General features: G+C 45.5%; 1 protein-coding gene across 6 annotated transcripts in view; it reads left to right on the top strand.

Annotated features, from left to right (window-relative positions):
* The window catches only part of cfap46 (cilia and flagella associated protein 46), a 53,700-nt gene that overhangs the window by 4,761 nt on the left and 24,560 nt on the right, over nucleotides 1-24,379 (top strand). For 5 of the 6 annotated variants that reach the window (XM_029254188.1, XM_029254186.1, XM_029254184.1 and 2 more), the window contains exons 4-28: nucleotides 66-130; nucleotides 1,045-1,209; nucleotides 1,808-1,931; nucleotides 2,105-2,199; nucleotides 3,034-3,144; nucleotides 3,482-3,581; nucleotides 4,072-4,170; nucleotides 4,327-4,517; nucleotides 5,873-6,101; nucleotides 6,232-6,352; nucleotides 7,657-7,774; nucleotides 8,150-8,274; nucleotides 8,678-8,805; nucleotides 9,876-9,991; nucleotides 10,741-10,953; nucleotides 11,677-11,893; nucleotides 13,814-13,963; nucleotides 14,585-14,695; nucleotides 14,853-15,034; nucleotides 16,427-16,558; nucleotides 17,160-17,407; nucleotides 17,555-17,702; nucleotides 18,277-18,460; nucleotides 23,235-23,388; nucleotides 23,514-23,582. In XM_029254188.1, the coding sequence (XP_029110021.1) occupies nucleotides 66-130; nucleotides 1,045-1,209; nucleotides 1,808-1,931; nucleotides 2,105-2,199; nucleotides 3,034-3,144; nucleotides 3,482-3,581; nucleotides 4,072-4,170; nucleotides 4,327-4,517; nucleotides 5,873-6,101; nucleotides 6,232-6,352; nucleotides 7,657-7,774; nucleotides 8,150-8,274; nucleotides 8,678-8,805; nucleotides 9,876-9,991; nucleotides 10,741-10,953; nucleotides 11,677-11,893; nucleotides 13,814-13,963; nucleotides 14,585-14,695; nucleotides 14,853-15,034; nucleotides 16,427-16,558; nucleotides 17,160-17,407; nucleotides 17,555-17,702; nucleotides 18,277-18,460; nucleotides 23,235-23,388; nucleotides 23,514-23,582 (3,595 nt within the window). The remainder of the gene's footprint in view (nucleotides 1-65; nucleotides 131-1,044; nucleotides 1,210-1,807; nucleotides 1,932-2,104; nucleotides 2,200-3,033; nucleotides 3,145-3,481; nucleotides 3,582-4,071; nucleotides 4,171-4,326; nucleotides 4,518-5,872; nucleotides 6,102-6,231; nucleotides 6,353-7,656; nucleotides 7,775-8,149; nucleotides 8,275-8,677; nucleotides 8,806-9,875; nucleotides 9,992-10,740; nucleotides 10,954-11,676; nucleotides 11,894-13,813; nucleotides 13,964-14,584; nucleotides 14,696-14,852; nucleotides 15,035-16,426; nucleotides 16,559-17,159; nucleotides 17,408-17,554; nucleotides 17,703-18,276; nucleotides 18,461-23,234; nucleotides 23,389-23,513; nucleotides 23,583-24,379) is intronic. The other variant, XM_029254185.1, reaches the window with a different exon arrangement.

Here is a 24,379-nt window from a genome sequence, read left to right as displayed (position 1 = left end):
AAATCTGAAAATGTTACAGTGATTTTTGACGCACTTTCACCTTTTGTTATTTTCTCTGCTTTCAGGGGGACATTGAGAAAGTGGTGATGTTCTTTCTGAAGGCTATAGAGATTTCTAAAGAACAACCAAGGTACGTTACATCGGGGACAGATTTCATTTCTCCTTCCCGCAAGATAAATGGCTCTTCTGGTATGTTCTGCAACACGAGGCATCTCTTGCTGTCCCAAAGCTATCACAGAAAGAGAAGATGAGGCACGTGATCTGGTTGCCAAACCTAAAAAAAAAAAAACCTTGTTAAGGGAATAACTGTTGAACTCGATGCATAAATTGCTCATATTATTTGGCTTCACTCTGTAATAGTTACAAGACTGGCATCAAAAAGCACAGCACCAGCCAGGGCAACTAGTGTTGTAGTGATCAGAGCTGCTGCCTTTGGGCCCAAAGGTCCCCGGTTTGAATCCCACATCCATCCAGCTGTGCGACCTTTCAGTAATGTACTCCCCCTCAGTTGCTTCAGTTAAATTGCCGATGGTTATTGATGGATAAATAATTGTAAACAGCTTCAGTTGAAAATATGGTCCTAGTTACAAAGTGAGAAATTTGAGAGGAAGGAGATGTGTTCTAATAAAACATGCCCTTAATTCATGTCACGAAAATATGCAACATTTTAATATAATATGATTTGTCTTTGCTGAAAGATCTCAATATCACCTGCAATTTGGCTTCTTTGCTCAATTAAAGGCAGTATAAAGTTGCATTTTGTGTTGATACTGATGGAAGTGGAGTTCCTCTGTGGGAAAATTACCAGCTGGAAGAGAGATGTTTCACCCCGTTTTGTTCCCTTGTGTACTTACGACCTAATAATTGCTGTGCTTCGATTGAGGAGATTAGACCCGATCTTTGCTCCGGCGACTCATGAGAGATGTGCGTGTGTTCTAAATTGAGATGTAGAAGCCGATCCTTTTCCCCAGAGCATTTGTTACACAATGAATAATTTATTTCACTTCCTATCTTTTTTTAATGTTTTCCCTTTTATTTTGGCAGATACCACTTTTTAGTGTTCAATGCCTCTGTGCTCTACTTCCAAGCAATCGGTCCCTTCCTGAGGCCAGGGACCAAGCAGCACCTTGTGTCCAGTCTGATGCAAGTGGTGAAGGCGTTGGAGGACATCAGGGAGGAGGACCTCAAGTGGAGGGCGCAGCTCATGCTGTTCGTACCCATCCCTGGCCGACGGTTTCATCTTCCATGAGTGTAAACACTAGGGTGGGGAGTAAACAAAAAAAGTGGTTGCGCAGGCTTCTTAAAACACATTTTTTCTTCATATGGTGTGAGTCTCAGAAGTGAAGAAGTTCTATACTACATGAAAATGAAGGTACCTTTTGTGTATTTAGGAGAATTTTTTGAAACCTCGTTGGTTATAAAGCAAAAACTCGAAAAGACTCTCAAAGGCTTTCTTCCAAAGCAGCTAAAATAGTTTATAGTGAGTTACCAGATATTTACATTTGGATGTGCAATGCAGTCATTCAGGTTGTTCACTTCCCCGTCGCAGTTCCATTCTTGGAGCCTGAAATAGTTCCTTTCATATCAAACTAGCTGTTTCATACCTTTTCATACCTTTTCGACAATATTCACCAAAGACATGATTCTAGGAGTCGTCTTTTTTGAAACGCTGTGCTTTCTTGCTTAGAATAACCGTCTGCTTGAACTTGAGTCATGCTGAGTATTGTCTGCAAGACCTGCATAAAACAGGTCACATTCTGACAAGTTCATCTGTTTTGTGTGTGTGCGTGTGTGTGCGTGCGCGCAGTCACCTGGTAGAATGTCTGGTAGATGCAGGGAGGAAGAAAGAAGCTGCCAGTTTTGCAAAGCTTACATCAGACTTTGCTCAAGTCAATACTCCGGACCTGTACCCCAGGATTTTCTCGTTACAGGTACTGTAATGAGCTCCTCGAATGTGACGATATATCGAGTCCTGCTGCAAACAGTAGACCGTGAATTGCTGAGAAGGACGGTGACCACAGTGCTGTGAGCCACTGTGCAGTGAACCTGCTTATACATCGGAAGTCCATAAAGGCTGTGTATTCCCCACTTCCATTCCTCACAGGTACGCCACAAACTTCTCGATGTGTCCAGAGCTCCGAAAAAAACTGAAACAAGCCCGACTTTGTCAGTTATTTATAAAATTCAGAAACTCAAATGGTAAGTGATTTTTCTTTTTCACACTGACTAGGAGTCTACTTTCTGGAAGTTTCTCTTTGACGAGAAAATAAACTATGTTTCCGAATCAGATTCCATAAACCTGTCCTTTCAGAGTGAAAGGTGAGAAATACTGAATGTAATTTCTATGGAAGCTAAAAGTTCAATGAAAAATGACATTTACTTTGACACGTGTTCATTTAGCGGACGCTTTTCTCCAAAGCGATGTGCGTCACAATGAGCGCAATGTCAAATTATTAAATAAAAATGATTTTTGCTGTCTCCTGTGCCGTTAGATCGTAACTGAACGTGCGGCCGTCTTTAGCCGTACCTTTCCATCACCTCCCCCCCTTCTTACCTTGTGTAACCTCTGCTATCCCCCCGAAACCTAGAAAAAATGTTTGGATCCACTTTGGTCATTTGTAGGTGGTCGTACGAAATCTCCATCTCCAAACATGTTGTCTCATTTATAAGATGCACCAGGACTCAGCATTCTGACATGTACACTTTGAGATATTCTGCATGTCCTCAAGGACGGGAAAAAAAATACCGAAAGGGTCTCAGGATGACGTTACAAGAAAATGCTTGGTGTGTAAAGTTCAACAGAGTTTATAACCGAAGTGCGTGATTCTTCAACAGGGACACGTGTGCAGTGTTTAGTACCCATGTAAAAGAGCGTTCCTTCTCTGGTGAACGCAGTAGAATGTGGCTTTATACGATTGGAACGCACACTTTTACACTTCGACACAAACGGTAGTTCAGGATCATGCAAAGGGTTCCATTACAGTTAGAGACGTAATGTGTGTGTGCGCGTGTGTTGTTTCTATGAACTCGCAGTCGACTAGAAAGTGGAGAAGCGGGCGAAGATGACGACATAAAACTGAAAGAAATCTTCCGCCTTCTGACAAGCAGCACGGAGAACTCGTCGTCCATCCCTCTCACCGACCGGTTTGTACCACTGCAGCTTCCAACGCGGCCTTCTGCATGTGTGGCAGCGAATGTCAATTTTTCCTCCCGTGTAGAGCCGTGTTCTGGTTACACACACACATATATATATTACTGAAGGTGAAAGAGTTTCGCTTTAATGTGATTTTGAAAGAGTGTATTGCAGCGTTCAGCAACGGACATATAAATGCCTTAATGTGTGAAATTACGATGAGATTTACCAATATATATATATCAATATCGTTAAGATAACGTGTCATTACGAGGTACGTGAAACATGGAAAGTGACGGAGCCTTGTTTTGCTGCCGCTAATCGAAATGCAAAAATTATTCATTTCAGATGTGAGTTTTTGCTGGAGTTGGCTCATCTGTCTCTGCTACTGAAGTGTAGCGCAGTTTCAGCAGGCTGTCTGAGAGAGCTGGAGACGATGGGAATTTCTGTAAGTAGCTGTGTGGGAAATAAGCAGCAACTAGCAGCTGTTTGCCAGCAAGGACATTTAAACTCTGTTCTTTTCCATCATTCCTTTGTATATTCGCTGGATAGCGATCTTAGTATAAACGTATTCCTTCTTTATCTTCTTTAACTCTCTCAGGGCCCACTTGATACCGGTGGTCGGAAAAATCTGTAGCGGCTCATGCTAATATGTAACGTCTGCCTGGAGAGAGTTAAAAGTGTAGTAAAGACTGTGAAGGAGTGCGGGAGATGTTGTGGTTGGAGCCGTCGCTTTACAGTTTCGCACTTGTCCTGTAGCACCCTCAAGTAAACCTTACTCAGAACTGCTCTAGTAAAAGGGTAAATAACTGTAAGTAGCTTAGTAGGATACGTATCTAACATTGTACGTGACTTTAGAGAAAAGCTTCGACTAAATACATAAATGGGAAAAAAAATAAACAGAATAGTGATGGATTTTTTTTATTTCCCCTGCTTAGGATGCTGAATGTCTTGTTAAGATAGAATGCTTGAAATGTGAGTTAGACCTTCATAAACGGGGGTCTAAACTGCAGGGATACGCCAAAGGTGATGTGGAGGTGTGTATAAATGTGTGCTAAACTTATTTTTGTTTGGAACTCACACATTCTGGCTAAGTGAAGCAAATGGCATCTGTACAATAATTTCTTTTTTTTTTTTCTTTTAAACACATGACAAATTATTGTATTGTAATGATGATGCAATACCTTGTTTAGGCGCAGCTGAAGATGGTCAAGAGGCTGGATCATTCCCTGCAGAGTGCGGTGCGGGGGGGCGGCCGCTCTCTCATACAGGCGGTGTGTGCGACGCTCTGGAACGCGTGTCTGCCTCTCCTCCAGCTAAACCTCAGGAAGAGCATCAAGGGCCAGCTGGTCCGAATGGCCCAAGCGCTGGAAGAGTCTCGCAGGTGGTTCGAGTTTCCCATTTCGTTACTATTTGTGCTCTGCGTGCACTTCGTACGTACGTTTAATAGAGGTATTCATGCTATTGACGTTCACTCTGACAGACATCCTACAGACGGTCTTGCTCACCCTCATATGATAGTTCCATTTATGCCTTGAGACATTTTTGTTTGTTTAGCTGACAGCTTTGTCCAAAGCAGTGTTAGGTTTATACACGAAGCTTTTTTTGCCCACATATACAGTTGGGTAATTTCTACTGGAGCGACCGAGGGCAACTACGCCGATCACGGGTGCGGCTGTGGGTGCGTGGATTCAAACCAGTAACATTCTGGCTACAAGGCAACAGGTCTTTCCAGAGTGCCTTCAGCTGTTGCCTCCTTGGTTCAGAAGCCTTTTGCTAGTATGACGAATATGACACAATGAAATTTTTATTGCAGTTAAGTCTGTATCAAGCAATAAGTTATATCATCTTCTAACTCCTCGGTGATCATTAGTCAGCTGAGGGAAATAAACGTTAATTGAATTGTGGAGAAGGTAATGTCTAAATCTTTGCAGACCTTGCTGCAAAAAATAAAAAAAAAAAAAAATGTTGCGTGAAGAATGAAATTTATTTTGATCACACACACAGAGTCAATATTTTAATGTATGGTTTCTGTTATTTTTTAAATCATAGTAACTATTAATTCGAACTGTTTCTATTTGTATAATTTTCCTAGTGTCACTGTGAAGGGTAGCTGGAGCACTTGTATGTTCGGTGGAACGTCGTACTTCATTTTGCACTCACTTGACGTGGGAGTGAGTCCTCATGGTCTGCTGATTCAACACGTACTGCTTTGCGAACGTGAATCGGCAACAGACGATATCCTCGTTCCCTTGAAATTCGTTTGGGGGGGGGTTGTTTGCAACAGCTGAGTGGTTTCACTGACATAGTGTGGGTCCTTTTGAGACATTTTCATGACGCGTTTTCCATTTGCATCACAGTTCTCTTGGTTGTCTTGCATGTTGCCCAAAGAGAGAGACCTTTTGACTCTATTATTGCAATTGAATAAGTGTCGCGTTCCTAGCCTCTTAACTCTTAATCCACGCGGTTCAAGTGCTGCTGTTTTCTACTTACTTCTGTTGGACATTTTGTTTAAAATGAATTCTGTTTAGCTGCTTTTTTGACTAATGCACTTTGATCACTGATGGTTTGTTGCCTCTTAGCAGAGAACTTGTCCTCATGCCATTATTGTTGCTTCTATGGCACTAACAACAAGACAGTACCGTTGTGAAGAGCAGATTAAACGTTTGAAACTGTGCACAATAGATTTGGTCAGACTTCAGAGACCCCTGTTTATAAGTGTTTTTGCCCTGGATGCAGCCTGCTGCTGGAGATGCGCTTTCAGGTTCACAATGAGATCAGCGAGATGGAGGTTGAGGAGGATCATCTGGAATGTGCCATAGAGCACCTGGAGAAGGCCATGCGTCTGGACGAGGAGGGTATGCACCGCGAGCGCCTCTCCGCAAGCCTGCGCCAGCTCCGGGCGCGTCGCTCGCTGTACGAGATGCCAGACAGGGCGGAGGACAGGGCCGCCTTGCTTATTGAACAGGTGTGTCGACACGGTTCTGCTCCCTGGAGGCCATCCTTAAGATCTGCGCTGCAAAAGGCCTTCTTTTTATTCTGAACGAAACAAATGAAGGATGAGTGAAGGAAAATAACTTGTATCTCCTGCACCGCAGGCAAAGCGTGGAAGCCCAAAAAATGACGTGAAGAAGATTAGGTCCTTGCTCATTAATGCAGGTAAAGCGTTGGCCCCTGATGCATTTCAGGTGCTCCTGGAAGCTGACGTTGAAGCCAAAGGTATATTTAAATCCTCTTACTGCGGTGGCATTACTAACATTTGCTGTCTCTACTTACACGTACTAGTTTCAAGCCGTCTTCATGCTGTTTCCAGGGTAACACTGAGGGAAAACAGATACACCCTTGCAGGGAGGGAAAATGAGACCCTTTGGGACTGTTGAAGCATGTCTTGCAAAGTCTCCATGACAACTGTGATTGCGGGGTGAAAAAAAAGAAAAGTTGTCCAAGGAAATTCAGTTGGCTTCTCACCATTAGGGTTGGTTTGGGTTTTGGTTGTCTTTAAAAAGTCTCCTTACGCTGCAACCAAGAGTGTTGGACATGCTTCGATTTCCTGCTTGGGTAATTGTGCTTTTGTATCTACAACGTTGCGTACAGTCATGATTTGTCTTGATGCTGATGGGTACAAGTTTTTGAAGACGCGGATGTCTCTGTTGCAGTAAAATGCAGTAGGGAATCTTTACGTTGTTCCACAAAGCCTGTTCTGGAAATTCTGTTCTGAATTCACAAATTCTATTCTGGGAATGTGACAACGCTGAAGTTTACTGGAATGGATTCACGTTCAAAGGATTGTTAAAAACCTTCCATTTTTCCCTTTGGTATACCTGTTAAATCATAACCTAAATTCTGTTTTTCATGAAGATACAGAATATATATCTTATTATTATTATTATTATTATTACACATACTCCACAAATACAGTGCTGCTTTGAAAGTATGTGAACCCCTAGTGTCCCTTAGCATTACCATGAAATCATTATTTAATCAGAACCAGGTATGTGAATCATAGTCATTTATTCATTTTATAAGTTTATTTAATATTTGATTGAGATTTTACAACTTTATTGTAATGTTTTATACAAGAATAAGACTATTCCTACAGGGTTCACATACTTAGAAGCAGCACTGTATGTGATTCACTCATTTACCTGCTTCTAATATAGCTGGAAACTGATATAAAAGCTGCATCATGATTCTAATAAATTTTAAAAAGTTTTGGTAATTTTTGAACACTTGTTTTTTTTTTTTGCATTTGAATGCAGCCTTTTGCTAGATGTACTACACTTCTCACCATGCTTTACAGTATTTAGTGTCCCTGTTCTTTTCTGTTGTTAAATTAAAATAAGAAATACAAGATAATTAGAAAAATATACTAAAATGTATGTATATTATCAGTCCACAGTTTCAAATTGGCTGCTTTGTTAGTCTGTTTTCTGCCATTAGGTTATGAGATTAAAGTGAGTTTTATCTGATTTGCCGTAATCGTTTTGAAAGTCTTACTTTGCCTGAACGTCCTGTGCCCTCAGGGAAACGTGAAGAAAGTGTGGTCGACCAGCTCGCCAGTAAAGCTCGGCATCACACCACGTGTCTGAAGGCAGCAGATCGACATCTGAAACAACAAGGAAGCGCTAACGATAGCGAGAGGTGTGTGTGTGTGTGTGTGTGTGTGTGTGTGTGTGTGTGTGTGTGTGTGTGTGTGTGTGTGTGTGCGTGCGCGCGTTTGCGTGCGCGGTCCTGCTGAAAGTCACACCATTGACTCCTAGTTTCAGTGATGATTACAACACCTTCATTTAGACATTTCTAAAAACTTCTGAACAATATTCTCACATTTTGTCTTAATTTTTATCATGCACGGTAACAATTGATATTTCAATGGCTCATATCCAGTATTATTTGTGTACTTGAACTGTTGAACGTTAACCCTAACCATACACACAAAGAAAATGCATGTACGTTTGTAAAAGGGTGGATACTTGACGACACAGTGTTGTTTTGAAAAAAAACGCCCATTTTCGGCAGGCTGAGGCTATGGGCGGTGCTGGCGAAGACGGCCCGTAAACGGGGGCTCTGGGACGTGTGCAGGGCGGCCTGCAGGTTCTGTCTGCTCTATGACGATGGGCGCTGGAACTTGTCCGCAGTCAATGGTAAGCAGTGCTCTTCATCTTATTTGAAAACACTTGTGTATTACATGCCAGTCCTTGCTTTAAAAGAGTGATTTAATATGTAACATTAATTTAACAAGTAATATATTGCTGCTCATAAATTTACATATACATGCTGATCTTGCCCTATATATCGTTGATCTATAAAATATTTAAAGGGTGTAAAACCAAAGCGTACCCTGCCTCACGTCATAAACTTCCTGGTCTCGGCTCTGGGCCACCATAACCCGAAACTGAAAAAGCAGCTACTAAAAACGGTTGGTTGGGTTGGTTGAGTTGGTTGGTTTGTTCGTTCGTTGGTTCTCACTTGTTCTACATGGTGTAAGATTTCATTTTCTCGCAGCTATTGCTGTGTTTCACTAATTGCTCTACTAATTGCTCACAGGTGAAGAGAAGAAGGAAGAGGGCCCAGCGGAGGACGCAGAGACCCAGCAGTCCGCGGGGACTCCGACTCGCACCGTAGAGCGGGACTTGATCGTACTGCTGGCCGAGATTCATTTCGTAAATGCTGAGGTTAATGCCCAGTCTCCGTTTGGCTGTTTCAGTGCACCCTGTGTTTACTCTTGTTGTTCACCTCTTTTTTTATCCACAGGAATGTCACGTCTGCCCACTGAGTTACTGCTCGACTCCTTCGCTGCACTTGCCTTCTCTTTCTGTCTCCTCCTCCTCTTCACTTGCTCTGTTCTTCTTCTCACCTTCATGAGATGTTTTCATTTGTGCAACTTTGACATGACAGTTGTTTTTCTGGCCATCCCTCACTTGTTAAGAGTATTTTTTAAAATCCTTGTAACACTTCCATTGGACACAGTCCTGTTCTGCTCACATCGGAATTTAAACACGTCTCCTTTAAACGTGCATCCAGTTACCAAGCCTCCCTCTTGTGTTGCCGTGTTCATCATCGATCTTGCCGGATCATCTTGAATGCTAAAGTACATCAAGTGCTCTGGGAAGCTCCTGCGGGAATGATGCTGTGTAAAAACAAATGCTATTGAAAATAATTAATTATCCTTTGTCCATCCAGTTGCACTTATTTTTGCCATTTTCTTTGCTTTTTCTTTCCTGCTCCTCTTCTACTTGCAGCCATTTTCACTCAGCCTGTACACTGCAAGTGCAGGACTGCCGATTAACCCCCCGGAGACATATTTGACAGCTCTTTGATAAAAATAAACAATTAATTAATGTAGAACTCGGAAAGTAAAAAGCATGCAAAAGAGATGACCTCATGAAGAACGTCTTTGTTCTTTGGGAAGTCGTTCTTCACAAGCGTCCTTCAGGATGGACACTGACAGGTTTCACCTCCACTGATGGAGCTGCTTCAGCTGGGCTTTCCAACTCCTCTTCTACTCCCTGCTCCGTGGAGTTCTGTAACTGCAACGTTCAGTGGAAATTTGCAGGGTTCACGTCAGTGCTCGCTTTCAGACACTGAGCACGCTGGCAAAATGGGATTCTTATGTGTGTTGGGATTATTAATGTTGCATCTTCTGCGTTCTGCTCTGCGGTCATGTTTTCTCTGGCGAAATAGCACGGAAAAAGTAGGGAAAAGCTAAAAGAGGTGGACAATCACGAGATTTCTGTGCCATCAGGCCGCTATACAGAAGCTGCGTTCGGAGGGTGTGAATTTCAACCAGGAGCCGTCACCACCCGAGGACAGAAGGAAAGATGTCCCACCGGAGGAAGATCCACAGTGGACCATCTACAGGTGCGCTCTGCCATCTCGTGGAGGCATCGTTTTACGTGGCTCTTTGCACGACACGAGCCGCTTATCTCCCTTCTGTTGGTAGCTGCTAAAAAAACTAATGCTAACTGCTTGATAACTAATAACTGACAAAATAACTAATGTTGGACATAAATATCTTTTGTCAGCACAGTTTCTATTTCATCTTCATATATGTGCTGCGTCTCAACGTATTCCTCCAAAATTTTCCCAGACAATTCGAGTTTCCATTTTGTCGTGTTGTTGTTCAGATTTTTTCAGAAATAATTAATGAGGGCAATAACTGCCTTAAAAAAAAAATTAAGCTTTTGAACTCGCGCACTGTTTCATGCATATACGCAGTTAAAGCAATTTCAGCCACAAATATCCATGTTCATATTTCGCATTTATTTGGCCAAAGGATATGTGTATTTTTTGTGACTAGATCATTTATTCAATGATGATGCCATGTCGACATGCCCTGTAGCGTAAGCTGATGTCAGGCTGCTGTTTTCCCTCATGAAGCCTCACCAGCGCATTTAATGGAGAACAGAAATGCTTCGCTGTAAGAAGCTGCGACACCCCTGGCGAGGGACGTCTTCCAATGAACCCTCGCAGACAGCTCTCCGGTTCTTGACTGAAGTGCTCTGATTTCTTCATGCCCAGCACCACATGATTCGCAGGGATGTGGCACACTTTGTATTTGTGCTTTAAAGAGGAGTAACATCCCGCGTGTCCTCTTTGTCCTCCTCCAGGGAGTGGGCCCTGGAGATGTCTGCTCAGGCCACGATCAGCTTCCTGCGGGCGGCAGAGCTGGGTGCAGAGATCCGGGAGCAGTGGATCATCTCCAATGCAGCTGTGTACCTGTGGAACTACAACAAACACATCCTGGCCGCAGGGGGGCAGTGCCAGCTGTTAGCCCCATTTCAGAAATTAATTGACATTATGAAGCTGGTGGGACACACCAGGTGGGCTTGGGCTTTGTGGCCACAGTTAACCTGTTACAGTCTTCTGATACTTGCTGTTTTATGTCAACATTCAAAAAAAATTTATCCAGTGCATATAATTAATATGACTTTGTCTTCAGTAAAAGGCACAAGAAGATAATAATAATAACATAGTTGTTTTAAAGGTCAAGACAGTCAGTACCCCATTTCATCATAAAAGCATGTTTTGTTAGTAAATGCATTATTGCAAGCACAGCAAAAAAGGAAACAGATTAAACTTTCAGGCATATATATATACTGTATGTCTTGACTTTTTTTAATGCTTTTATCTATGGCAACTTACATTTTACAATTCCACTTACATTATTTATTTAGCAGACACTTTTCTCCAAAGTGTAATCAGCCCACACACCTTATTCACTGTGGTGACTTACACTGCTAGATACACTACTTACATTTGGTCACTCATCCATACATCAGTGGAACACACACACACACACACACACACACACTCTCTGTCACTCACACACTGGTGGTGGAACCTGAACAGCATGTCTTTGGACTGTGGGAGGAAACCAGAGCACCCAGAGGAAACCCCTGCAGACACAGGGAGAGCATGCAAACTCCACACACACTGAACGGAGATCGAACCCACATCCTGTCACACCACCCAACACCAATAAGGTGTACAGCGGAGTGTGTCTGTGTAAGTCGGTGTGTTTTTCTTGTGTTTTCCTCCTTCAGTGAGATGGTACTGCAGGTTCTGCTGTGTAACACAGTGGCCCAAATCCTGATCCCATCGCCAAGTCCTCCTGCCAACAGGGTGACCCAGGAGAAAGAGGAAAACAAGAAGCCCCCACCTCCTGAGAGAGGCAAGAAAGGAGCAGGGAAGAGAGTGGAGAGCGTTCAGAGCATCTCCATGGATCCTGCTACTGTTCAAGAGGGCAAGAAGGTGCTGGAGGTGAGCTTGACTTGTCACTGACACTAATACGTATTCCAGCTTGGATCGGTCCATCAGCCCAGGTGGGCTATAGGCCACTAACAGTGAGGTGTCACTTCTCCCGGTGTTTCTGTAACAAGCTGAGCGTTTACAGAGTGGGACCCAACCCTCCTCCTCTTGTATCCAGGCTTGGCACCGCCGTTGTTCTTTTTTTATACGAATAAGGTTTCTTTCCGACTGCTGCTGGCGTCTACAACCCAGAACTGGCTTTATTTGTTTGGCTTTTGCTGTTATACAAAGCTCGCACCTGTTGAATGATTGTACTTTACTTTTTCGATGAGCGCACTTTGTCAAAAGTGGGAAAGGCAGTAAGTTCGTTTCGTGGAAAATGGCATGAAATTGTGAAATTGCTGTACATAAAATGCAGCGCAATAATTGTATTATATACTCCTGCATGCCCACACAATAAAAGGGTAAGTTTGGCTTTAAACAAATTGCAGTGCATGAAATTTAGACCAAAGAAACAACGTGACAAGCATGGAAACGGGGGCACAGGGAGCAAGAGGGGAAAATGACAGAGGCGCAGCTGCACGGAGGCTTGAGGTGTCGCACAATTCGTTGCATTTATTTTCTATTTCAGTAGAGCCCTGTGGATAGAGGCAGTAGAAAATCAAGGAATATGTTCACAGGGGAACAAGGCAAATGCTCATGTGTTTCCAGTTTGAGCGTAAAGCCTAACAGAGAATGTGTGTGAATTGGGGAATTGTGCATATTTTTGTCTAGAGGTCTGTGATGAGTTCAGATGCGCAATACCAGAGGTGCACCGTTTGCTTTTGCACCGCTCCTGGAACGAGAAACATTTTCCTCGGATGTTGGGCTGAACAGTAAATGATGTGCGTTTGTGTTCAGCGGGTGGCTGTATGGGCGTTCGCCGCACTCCTTGCTCCCTCCACCCGTATAAATGACACTCTCCTGATCTCGAGACGGAAGCTGTCACACGGACGCATCCACACTTGAGCGGTGAGCTGACGTGTCACAGAAGCAGGCTTTGTGGTGTGCGGAGCCTCCACAACGCTCGAAAGAGCGATGAAGACAGATGTCTGACATCTGCCTGCAGAGCTTGGGGTTTTGTTTAGCCTCCTTTGGCGAACAACTATACACACACCTGTGGGCGGTAGTCCCTCGGGATCCACCGTGACCCTCTTCAGTGTTCTGCTGGGTGCACACACACAGAAGCTAAAAAGATGGGAGGTGTGAACTTAGAGATCTTTCAAAATGGGTTAAACCCACAATGCTCAGAAAGATCTTTGATGCAGGGTTCACGCAGTTCAGCGTATTTGAGCTGTAGCCTTGCATTCATAATGTTTGAAGTTTCGGGGGAATTTGGCTGGAATTGCACCGTTTACACTGCTCAAACCAATTCTGTCTCCATTTTCAGTAGGAGCAAAAACCTTTCTGTGCATTCTGAAAATTTACACCACTTAAAGTACAGCAATACTATAGATAAAGAAAATGCCATTTCATCACCACAAAGTCAACATGAGCAGCACGTTGTCACTGAATTAACTAAGTCTGAAAATGATGGTTCCTTTTTATTAACTGGCAACAATCTGCTCTTTTATTCAATTCTCCCCCCCAAGGAAAAAAAAAAAAAAAAAAAACAGGTAATTTCAAACAATATTTTATCATGAGACTTATTCTTCATAATTCAGATCCCCCTGTGTGGATTTAGGCTTTTTAAACTGTTTTGTATTATTGATGTGCTTTCAGGGCTTTTTGAAATGGGTACATTTTTAAAGAGGATCCTATTGTGTGGTGATGCTGCTAAAACTCTTTACTCAGCTGTGTGTTGACCTTTCCATAGTGTGCAATTCACCGGCCGAAGCACTTCTGCTTAAAGAAGCGTAATAATGAGCGGCTTCATCTTTTCTCGAACTGCAGTTGTGCGACTACGCCTTCCACCTCACCAGCAGCACCGACGGGGGAAAGGCAGTTACGCTTGCCGCACGGAAGCAAGTCATCGGCACCTGGGTCCAGATCAAGCAAGTCCTGCAGCAGCAGCTCGGACCGAACCCTGACGTTGACGAGGAGGTGAACCCCAGGCGCAGAAGGGAGCTGCTTCTTGCTCTCTCAGAACTGTTCCCTTTAGCCCCAGTGAAAGCAATTGCTCCTCTTCCTCTTGCAAAGAAAAGATGTTCCTCTGCTGTTTTAATTATTTAAGATATGATGTCACAGAATTTCCAATCATAAATGAATACATCTCAGAACCCCCTTATAAAACATCTATATTTTGCTTCAAAATCTCAGTAGTTCTGTGCCTTGTCAGTATGTATAGCTATGAAGTGTAAAAACAGTTCAGATGCCTGTTTAAAAGGCAGGCTAAACTAGAGCTGCTCGTGGTACTTCTCTAACCTCACTCTCTCAGCATTTTGTTTCACATTTATGAGACAGGGGGGAGTTCAGGCAAGTATCAGAACATTCTCCAGAATCCACACTTGCAAACTGTCACAAGTGTGAAAGAGGTGTCATGTGCATCTGAAGTGATACATCATGTGTCAAAGTTGACATTTTTAAAAAAAAAAAAAAAAGCACTCCAGAGCAAAATATCAGTGAATACAACTTCAGAGACCAAATGGTTCAGCCATTAAACAGGTCTTTTCCTATAATATGTATAGACTTTTCCCAAATTATCATTCTGTTCCCTTTTTGCAGTGTACAGATGACACAGTAATGGCCATGACACGTGTGCTGGTTGCTATCGAAGTGTTACTGAGTAAAAGTAACTCTGGTGTCATGGAATCTTCTCTTCCCACTCTGTCAGAGGTACATACTATAGTAAAAGTCTTGGACATCTTACTGTTAGCATCTTTACATGCTCCTCGAGGCTATAAAAAGCTTCAGAGACACTTCCTCCCTCCCTGTGATTAACGTGAGAATCGTCATTGCCCTTTGTCTCTTAAATGTGCACTTTTCCTGCCAGCTGGTCACAATGGCATCAGAGTGCAGATGGACAGACCCCACAGTGGAGCTGCACACATGGACTCACCTGCTGCATTTTGCCCATGTGGCCCAGGACCACGATTTGATCATGAGCTGCTCCCAGAAGGCCCTGCAGTGCGAGGATGCCGCATTAAAGAGGGTGAAGATGAGTACATGTGCTCTGTGAGTCTCTCTTTCCATGGATCAGCATCGCAACACACACACCACACACTTGCATTTGCATTTTTCCAGAAAAAAAAAAAAAAAAAAAAAGAAAATAATCATAGGACATAGTATAATCAGTCTCTCCACTGGAATGAGGATTTTGGTTCATTTATGGCCTTTACAAGACTGCAGAAAACCATCAGGGACCTCCTGAAACAATTAAATAAGTTTCCAGCCATTCTTTGTAGCAGTTCCTCACCTCTCTTTCATTGTCTGTGAAAACTTTGAGTTGTCCAGGTCATGGTATATCTTAAAGCAAAGGCAGCTGGACTTGCATGAGGGTTCTTGGCACCATTTCAGCACTCATCCAAGGGGCTTCTTCCATTCTAAATGACTGGTGGGGAGTTTAGGTTTTTAAATTGGAACATCTGTGGGTGGAGCCCACTTGAAACTCACATGACTGGGGTCTGTTAACAACCCAACAATCACCTGCAATTAGAGGATGTGTTCAAATTAACCTGGGTGGTGTCCTGTTTTCCCACAATTAGTGGCACTCTAACGACCCATTAATGGCCAGAAACTCTAGACTCAAGGTGTGACTGGGTGTGAAACTTTTTGGGGACAGATGCTAAGACTGTGTTGTACGTGGCCTTTAAGTTGCTGATAAGTCTCTTTCATTGTTTGTCTTGAAACATGCAAAGTGGCCAAGTGCCATTTTTGCCAGATTGTCATGTGTTACTTCTAGTTTTACTCAACTCTCTCTTGAGTCGTCAACTTGGATGAATGTCACCTTTTTTTATACTAATTTATATTAGCACAGGGGGTGGGGTGGTGCAGTGAGTTTGGCCTGGTCCTGCTCTCCGGTTCGAGTCCCGCTTGGGGTATCTTGCAATGGACTGGCGTCCCGTCCTGGGTGTGTCCCCTCCCCCTCCAACCTTGTGCCCTGTGTTGCCAGGGTAGGCTCCGGTTCACTGCAACCTCGCTCAGGACAAGCGGTTTCGGTCAATGTGTGTGTGTGTGTGTGTGTGTGTGTGTGTGTGTGTGTGCGAAAACTTCAACCTTATTTTGCACAACACTGTTTATGTCATTAAAAATATTCATGTGTTAAAATCCTTTTCCAAAGCAAACTTGCCCCAGCATGAGAGAACTTGGCGACTCTGTCTAGAGTAATGAGGTGTGAAATTTAAAATAGTACGTATGTTACTTTAATGCAAGTAACGATGCAGTGATGCTACTGGTTGTCAGCGTGTTTGGTTTATAGAGTCGAAATGCCATCTAGTGCCCATTGACAGGACACAGATGAACCCCAGTGAAAATACATGTGGATGTTGAGGATGTCAGCTTTTGGTGTGGCCTGTCACACACACACGTTTGAAAAAGGCCATGTGATGTGCTTTATTTTCTCTAAAGATACAGTGATGAAAACGTCCAGCAAATGCTCAGCAGTGTGATGTGTATGAGGGGCCAGAGTCTGCTGCACAAGTCCAATGGGCATCCTGTGAAGTACAGGGCCGCTCTGAGCACGCTGCTCTGCGCTGTCAGGTGAGTCCGAAGCTGGAAGCCGTCAGTCCTCATACTAGGTTTTAAATAAATAATAACAGCGCATCCGAAAAATAGTTTGTTCAATTTTCACCGTGCGCTCGGTTTTTTGGCTCGTAGCAACACTATCAAAAGTAACCAAACGCCAATCTAAATTAATACTAAGGAAACTGACCTTTCGCTTTGTATATTACAAGAGTGAGGAAAGAACAAAAACTGAACCAGAGGAACAGAAAAGTGAGGTCCAGTGACAACAACAAATTGCTAAGTATCAGAAGAAAAATTAAATAGCCACCAGATGTGAATTCCAACCAAATCTCCTTACTTACATCAGAATCAAAATTGTATGTATATATATAAACACAGCTCTATATATACTGTATATGTACTGTGTGTGTGTATATATATATATATATATATATATATAGTAACTACCTATTTTTATATAACTATATTTACACACACACACACAGTGTATGATAGAGAGCATTTAGGAGCATTTGGAGTACTGACACATTTTAGGACAAGTACCTCAACCAAGGAATACCCTCTTTGCCCAGTTTTTCACTCTATTCATCTTTTCTCTTTTTGTTAAATTGAAAAGTTATGCAGAAAAGGCCGGAAGCCACACTCTGTGTATGGCGGCTGCTGGCCACTATTGGAATGCCTGCCTGCCTTTGGCAGAGACGGCCCAGGGCAGACAGGAGCTCAGGGCCCCTGTGGAGGCCATCCTCAGAGCCATAGCCAGCATCAGTACCAGCATCAGCACCAGCATCAGCACCAAAGACAACAGATCACCTGTGCAAACACAACTGGTTCTGGAGCAGCCGTCTGAGACAGTGACGACACAGGGTGAGTCCGGGTGAACCTCTTTCCCCAAAAACTGATTGCATGGACCCAACACCACACTGAGTGCTGAAAGCTGCCCGCCAGTTTCGGTTTTACCTGAAAAGATGTGATCGCAGTTATGAGTGTTTGCCTCGTTCTTGCACTTGGCAGCTCAGGAAGATGCGCATGAAGACCTCACTCTACGAGCAGCATTGGTCAGCTTACTGTTCCAGATCCACGCCGACCGGGGCGACTGGAAGACCGGGCTGCTGGTGCTGGACGAGGCCCTAAGGGACATTCCGCAGTCCAGGCACAGGCTGTGAGAGCGAGACGGGGTGGCCAATAGACGTACAGCTGTGTGTCTGTTCCAGCTGGCGTTCATCTCATACAGTGTTCATGGAATATAACACATCATCTGCTTTTGTGACCGCTTTACTTGCACCACGTTCAGGAAATAGCTGCTGGGCTCACATTTTAATGTATGTAATCAGTGTGTTGTTGAATACATCTATGCTTTATTCACAATTTGAACCGATAGGAGGGTGCGGTGGCACAGCGGGTTTGGCCGGGTCCTGCTCTCCAGTGGGTCTGGGGTTCGAGTCCCACTTGGGGTGCCTTATGACAGACTGGCATCCCGTCCTTGGTGTGCCCCCTCTCCAGCCTTACGCCCTGTGTTGCTGGGTTAGGCTCTGGTTCACGGCGACCCCACTCAGGATAAGCAGCTTTTGTGTGTGTGTGTGTGTGTGTGTGTGTGTGTGTTGAACCTATAGCTCTCACTTTCATCTTACAGGCCTGCTTTGTAACCGCTATTTCAGAAACAGCTATTCCTGCCCATTGTACCTCCCCTACATTCATATTGTGGAGTGTTTGTCTGCTCGCTGGCTGTCCATCAGGCTCCTCCTTGAGCAGCGCGTCCAGGCCAAGGCGAGGCTCAGCCAGAGCATCACGACAGACATGAAGAAGTTCTGTGACGAGGGCGAGGAGCGCCTCGCCTCCATATGGCACTGCGCCGCCCGCTGTAGCACCGACGTGGCCCGGCAGCTCACCTGCTATCAGAACGCCATCGCATGCCTGCAGGTGGGTGTCTCACGGGGGACCGAGGACAGAGGGCTACCACCCAAGCCGTTAACATCCCACTGGTGTGGTTTTAAAATAAACTTGCGTGATTACATTGGTTTATTACTAAAAGAAGCCACTAAAGCCATAGTGAGTATGATGTGGCTCGTGTAACTGCTGAACCTAGAAAGCCAGTCGAATACGTGGGACATTTTCACTGAGTACTTCCCTTAGTCACAGTCAAGATGGAATTTCGAGAAAGGTTTCAAAAATTTGTTTTTAAGTGGATCCATTCACATTCTTAGTAATTCTGTCATCCATAATTCATGGAATTCTTACTTTATTAAGTTATTTTTTTATACTCATCCATACTTGTTTATTTTACATTGTATGTGACCTAATTTGCAGTATTTCATCACAGTTCTGTTATTTAAGAGACTTAAGCTCTGTGTGTGTGTGTGAGAGAGAGAGAGAGAGAATCAGTGTGTGTGCTCTGTAGAATATGTGTTGTTATTTATTTTCATTAACTTATAAAACAGGACGGCAGAGCAACAGAAGCCCTGCTGGGAAAATATGGCAAATGAAAAGAATAACAATAACAAATGAAGTAGTGAAATCCCTTTTCAGAATGTACTGGTTATGAAGGTATTGCATATACTGCTCAGCTAAAAAAGTTGAATTGCCATTTTAGATGGGTCATATTCTCTCATTTAGTATTTTAAGGTGTTTTTTTTTACTGGTATTGTTCATTGATATTTGCTAAAATGTTGAATTTCTAAAAAGGAAAATAAACTTGCTCATCTTACTTTGTTTCAGTTTTTTTCCATTATTAATGTCTTCGGTTTCAAAAATGTATTAAATAACCAGCTTTCTGAACAATAACACAGATGGAATGTGCTACAATGTGCAGTTTTATGTGTGCTATATTATTCTGAATCCAGTGTACTAGGTGAAGACTTGTGTTTTATTCATAAAGAAACATTAATTTAATTATTATGAAATGAAAGTAGAAATGTTGGACTTGGTGATAACGAGTGCAACGAAACGTTTGTATATAATGGGGATATAGAAAAAAAACCATGGAAATGGGACATATTTGTTCTCCCCAGTAATACTGAGTGGCTTCATTGATGAAGGATGAGGTCATACATCCATCCATCCATCTTCCTCCGCTTTATCCGGGGCCGGGTCGCGGGGGCAGCAGTCCGAGCAGAGTACTCCAGACTTCCCTCTCCCCGCACACCTCCTCCAGTTCCTCTGGGGGAACCCCAAGGCGTTCCCAGGCCAGCCGGGAGACATAGTCTCTCCAACGTGTCCTGGGTCTGCCCCGAGGCCTCCTCCCAGTGGGACAAGCCCGGAACACCTCCCCAGGGAGGCGTCCAGGAGGCATCCGGAACAGATGCCCGAGCCACCTCAACTGGCTCCTCTCGATGCGGAGGAGCAGCGGCTCTACTCCGAGCTCCTCCCGGGTGACTGAGCTCCTCACCCTATCCCTAAGGGTGCGCCCAGCCACTCTGCGGAGGAAACTCATTTCTGCCGCTTGTATCCGCGATCTCATTCTTTCGGTCATGATCCAGAGTTCATGACCATAGGTGAGGGTAGGAACGTAGATCGACCGGTAAATTGAGAGCTTCGCCTTACGACTCAGCTCCCTCTTCACCACAACAGACCGGTACAATGACCGCATTACTGCGGACGCCGCACCGATCCGCCTGTCAACCTGCCGCTCCATTTTTCCCTCACTCGTGAACAAGACCCCGAGATACTTAAACTCCTCCACTTGAGGGAGCAACTCCCCCCTAACCCGGAGGGAGCAATCCACCTTTTTCCGACTGAGAACCATGGCCTCGGATTTGGAGGTGCTGATTCTCATCCCCGCCGCTTCGCACTCGGCTGCAAACCTCCTCAGTGCACGCTGCAAGTCTTGATTCGATGAAGCCAACAGGACCACATCGTCCGCAAAAAGCAGAGACGAGATCTCGCGGCCACCAAAGCAGACACCCTCCGTTCCCTGACTGCGCCTAGAAATTCTGTCCATAAAGATAATGAACAGAATCGGTGACAAAGGGCAGCCCTGGCGGAGTCCAACATGCACCGGGAAAAGGTCTGACTTACTGCCGGCAATGCGAACCAAGCTCCTGCTCCGGTCATACAGGGAACGAACAGCCCGTAGCAACGAGCCCCGAACCCCATAATCCCGAAGTACCCCCCACAGGATGCCACGAGGGACACGGTCAAATGCCTTCTCCAGGTCCACAAAACACATATGGACTGGTTGGGCAAACTCCCACGAACCCTCCAGCACCCTAGTGAGGGTATAGAGCTGGTCCAGTGTTCCACGGCCAGGGCGAAAACCGCATTGCTCCTCCTGGATCCGAGGTTCGACTATCGGTCGGATTCTCCTTTCCAGTACCCTGGCATAGACTTTCCCAGGGAGGCTAAGGAGTGTGATCCCCCTGTAGTTGGAACACAATCTCCGGTCCCCCTTCTTAAAAAGAGGGACCACCACCCCGGTCTGCCAGTCCAGAGGCACCGTTCCCGAACTCCACGCGATGCTGCAGAGGCGTGTCAGCCAAGACAGCCCCACAACATCCAGAGACTTGAGAAACTCGGGGCGGATCTCATCCACCCCCGGAGCCTTGCCACCGAGGAGTTTTTTGACTACCTCAGCAACTTCAGCCAGGGTAATGGACGAGTCCCCCTCCGAGTCCCCGGCCTCAGCTTCCTCTACGGAAGGCGTGTCGGAGGGATTGAGGAGATCCTCAAAGTACTCCTTCCACCGCCCGAAAACATCCTCAGCTGAGGTCAGCAGCGCACCACTTCCACTGTAAACAGTGTTCGTGGAACACCGCTTCCCCCCTCTGAGTCGCCGGACGGTTTGCCAGAATCTCTTTGAGGCCGACCGAAAGTCTTCCTCCATGGCCTCACCGAACTCCTCCCAAGCCCGAGTTTTTGCCGCGGCGACTGCCAGAGCCGCGCTCCGTTTGGCCCGTCGGTACCTGTCAGCTGCTTCAGGAGTCCCATGAGCCAGCCAGGCCCGATAGAACTCCTTCTTCAGCTTGACGGCATCCCTTACTTCCGGTGTCCACCACCGTGTTCGGGGATTGCCGCCGCGACAGGCACCGGAGACCTTATGGCCGCAGCTCCGAACCGCCGCACCGACAATGGAGGAGCGGAACATAGTCCATTCGGACTCAATGTCCCCCACCTCCCTCGGGACCTGGTTGAAGCTCTGTCGGAGGTGGGAGTTGAAGACCTCTCTGACAGGGGCCTCCGCCAAACGTTCCCAACAGACCCTCACTATGCGTTTGGGCCTGCCAGGTCTATCCAGCTTTTTCCCCCGCCATCGAATCCAACTCACCACCAGGTGGTGATCAGTTGACAGCTCAGCCCCTCTCTTCACCCGAGTGTCCAAGACATATGGCCGAAGGTCAGAAGAAACGACTACAAAGTCGATCATCGACCTCCGACCTAGGGTGTCCTGGTGCCAAGTGCACTGGTGGACACCCTTATGCATGAACATGGTGTTCGTTATGGATAAACCGCGACTAGCACAGAAATCCAATAACAACTCACCGCTCGGGTTCAGATCAGGGAGGCCGTTCCTCCCAATCACGCCCCTCCAGGTATCACTGTCGCTGCCCACGTGGGCGTTAAAGTCCCCCAGTAGAACGACAGAGTCCCCAGTGGGAGCGCTTTCCAGCACGCCCCCCAAGGACTCTAAAAAGGCCGGGTACTCTACACTGCCGCTAGGCGCATAAGCACAAACGACAGTGAGAGACCGTTCCCTGACCCGAAGGCGTAGGGAGATGACCCTCTCATTCACCGGGGTAGACTCCAACACATGGCGGCTGAACTGGGGGGCTATTAATAAGCCCACACCAGCCCGCCGCCTCTCACCTTGGGCAACGCCAGAATAGTGGAGAGTCCACCCTCGATCGAGTAGAGTGGTTCCAGAACCCAAGCTGTGAGTGGAAGTGAGCCCGACTATATCTAGACGGTATCTCTCAACTTCCCGCACCAGCTCAGGCTCCTTCCCCGCCAGTGAGGTGACATTCCAAGTCCCAAAAACCAGAGTTGGCGCCCGAGGTTTGGGTCGGCCGGGCACTCGGCCCCGACCACCGCCCAACTCACAATGCACCGGCCCCTTACGGTTTCTCCGGCAGGTGGTGAGCCCACCGAAGAGCGGCTCCACGTTATGGCTTCGGGCTGAGCCCGGCCAGGCCCCGTGGGCATAGACCTGGCCACCAGGCGCTCGCATGCGAGCCCCCCCCCCAGGCCTGGCTCCAGGGTGGGGCCCCGGTGACCCCATACCGGGCGGGGTAAACGGACGCCTTGCTTTTTCCTTCATAAGGGGTTTTTGAACCGCGCTTTGTCTCGTCTGTCATCCAGGACCTGTCTGCCATGGGAGACCCTACCAGGGGCATGTAGCCCCAGACAACATAGCTCCTGGACTCATTCAGGCACTCAAACCCCTCCACCACGATAAGGTGGCGGTTCACGGAGGTCATACATGTAACTGTAATTTTAACGAAGTGGGGAATAAAACTAATTATGTTAAGTAGCTTTTCTCTCAATTGAACATGAAATATGTTGTCAAGAAAATGTTTTTTTTGTATGAAAAATGTATGATATTAATTATATTAGGTTTCAGTTATTGGAGAAATGTAGCTCAGATGAGCCCAGAAAATCCTTAGAGTACAGAATTGCCTCTGTGTGTATAGATACTTTGGCTCGAATATCGACGTATGTAGGTATGTATCTTGAAACTTTGTCTTTGTTGCCCTTCTCCCAGACACCTGAGTGCAAGTGGCAGAAGGTAGAATACCTGCTGGAGTTCGGAGAGTGGCTGCACTGCAACCACTTCCCCGCCACGGACGCCCTTCACCAGGTCCAGTGGGCCATCGACCTGCTCTTGTACGCGCCGGCCGAGGAGAAGGAGAGCGTCGGTACGGCAGCGGCGTGTTGCGGTGCCGGGGGGACGAGGCTCCTCCTCACTATACGTTGCAGCAGTCGCTGTGCGAAGGAAGCGTGACGCGCCTGTTTGTTTGTCCCCCCCCCCCCCCCCTCGTAGAAAAACCCGGATCCAGCTCTGGCCGACCGAGGACTAAAGAGGCTGGAAGAGTAAAAATTCACCATGCAGGTATTTGCTCTTTCCCACAGCTGTGTCACAGTGATGCAGCTTGAATGACTGTCGTTCAGTGACAGGCAGAATAAAGGTGTATTCTGTCGCTCTGCAGAAGGTATAAGAGTAGCAGGTAGCGCGCGCACACACACAGACACACACACACACACACACACACACACACCAGGTCTCAGTAAGGGGACACCGTGTCCTGTCTGGCCAAATGTGAGAGCACAGAGGAGGACAGCGGTGTCCATAAGCGTAATTACTCTATTGTGCTTTTTACATATAATAAATGCCAGAGAACCTCTGTTTGTATTTGTGTGCTGTTACCTTTTTGCTCTCATTTTCGACATTAATGTATTGTAGTAAAAATACTGATTGATTATTCTGTATTTACGCTGGAAAGCAGATGTGAAATGCTTCAGATGATCAGCTTTTCCTCATTCATTTAATGCCATATTACTGCTTTCTGTCATTTGTGACTATCAATATATTTTAGATAGGATGCAAAGAAATTATTTTAGTATTAACTAAAAATACACACACACACATACATATATAGAGTCAGAGAACTTATATATGTTTTTCTGGGTTAGGGTTTATTATTTTTTACTTTTTATTGTGCTTTTTGCTTGTGTGGAGGGTTGCTCTTTTTATTTTATGTATAGTGGGGTCTGGGGTGAAGGTACCACTGGGGTTAGGGTTAGGGTTGGGGTTTGGAGTTAGCAGATGCGAGAGACACTGGCTGACTCTGGCGGGGTGGTTGTTGGGGATTTTTCATAACTGTTTCTGGATTTTGGATTCCTCCCTCC

Source organism: Scleropages formosus, chromosome 8 (assembly GCF_900964775.1).
Source record: "Scleropages formosus chromosome 8, fSclFor1.1, whole genome shotgun sequence".
Classification (NCBI taxonomy): Eukaryota; Metazoa; Chordata; class Actinopteri; order Osteoglossiformes; family Osteoglossidae; genus Scleropages; species Scleropages formosus.
Note: the sequence above shows the minus strand (reverse complement) of the source record. Positions and strands in the feature narration are given on the sequence as shown.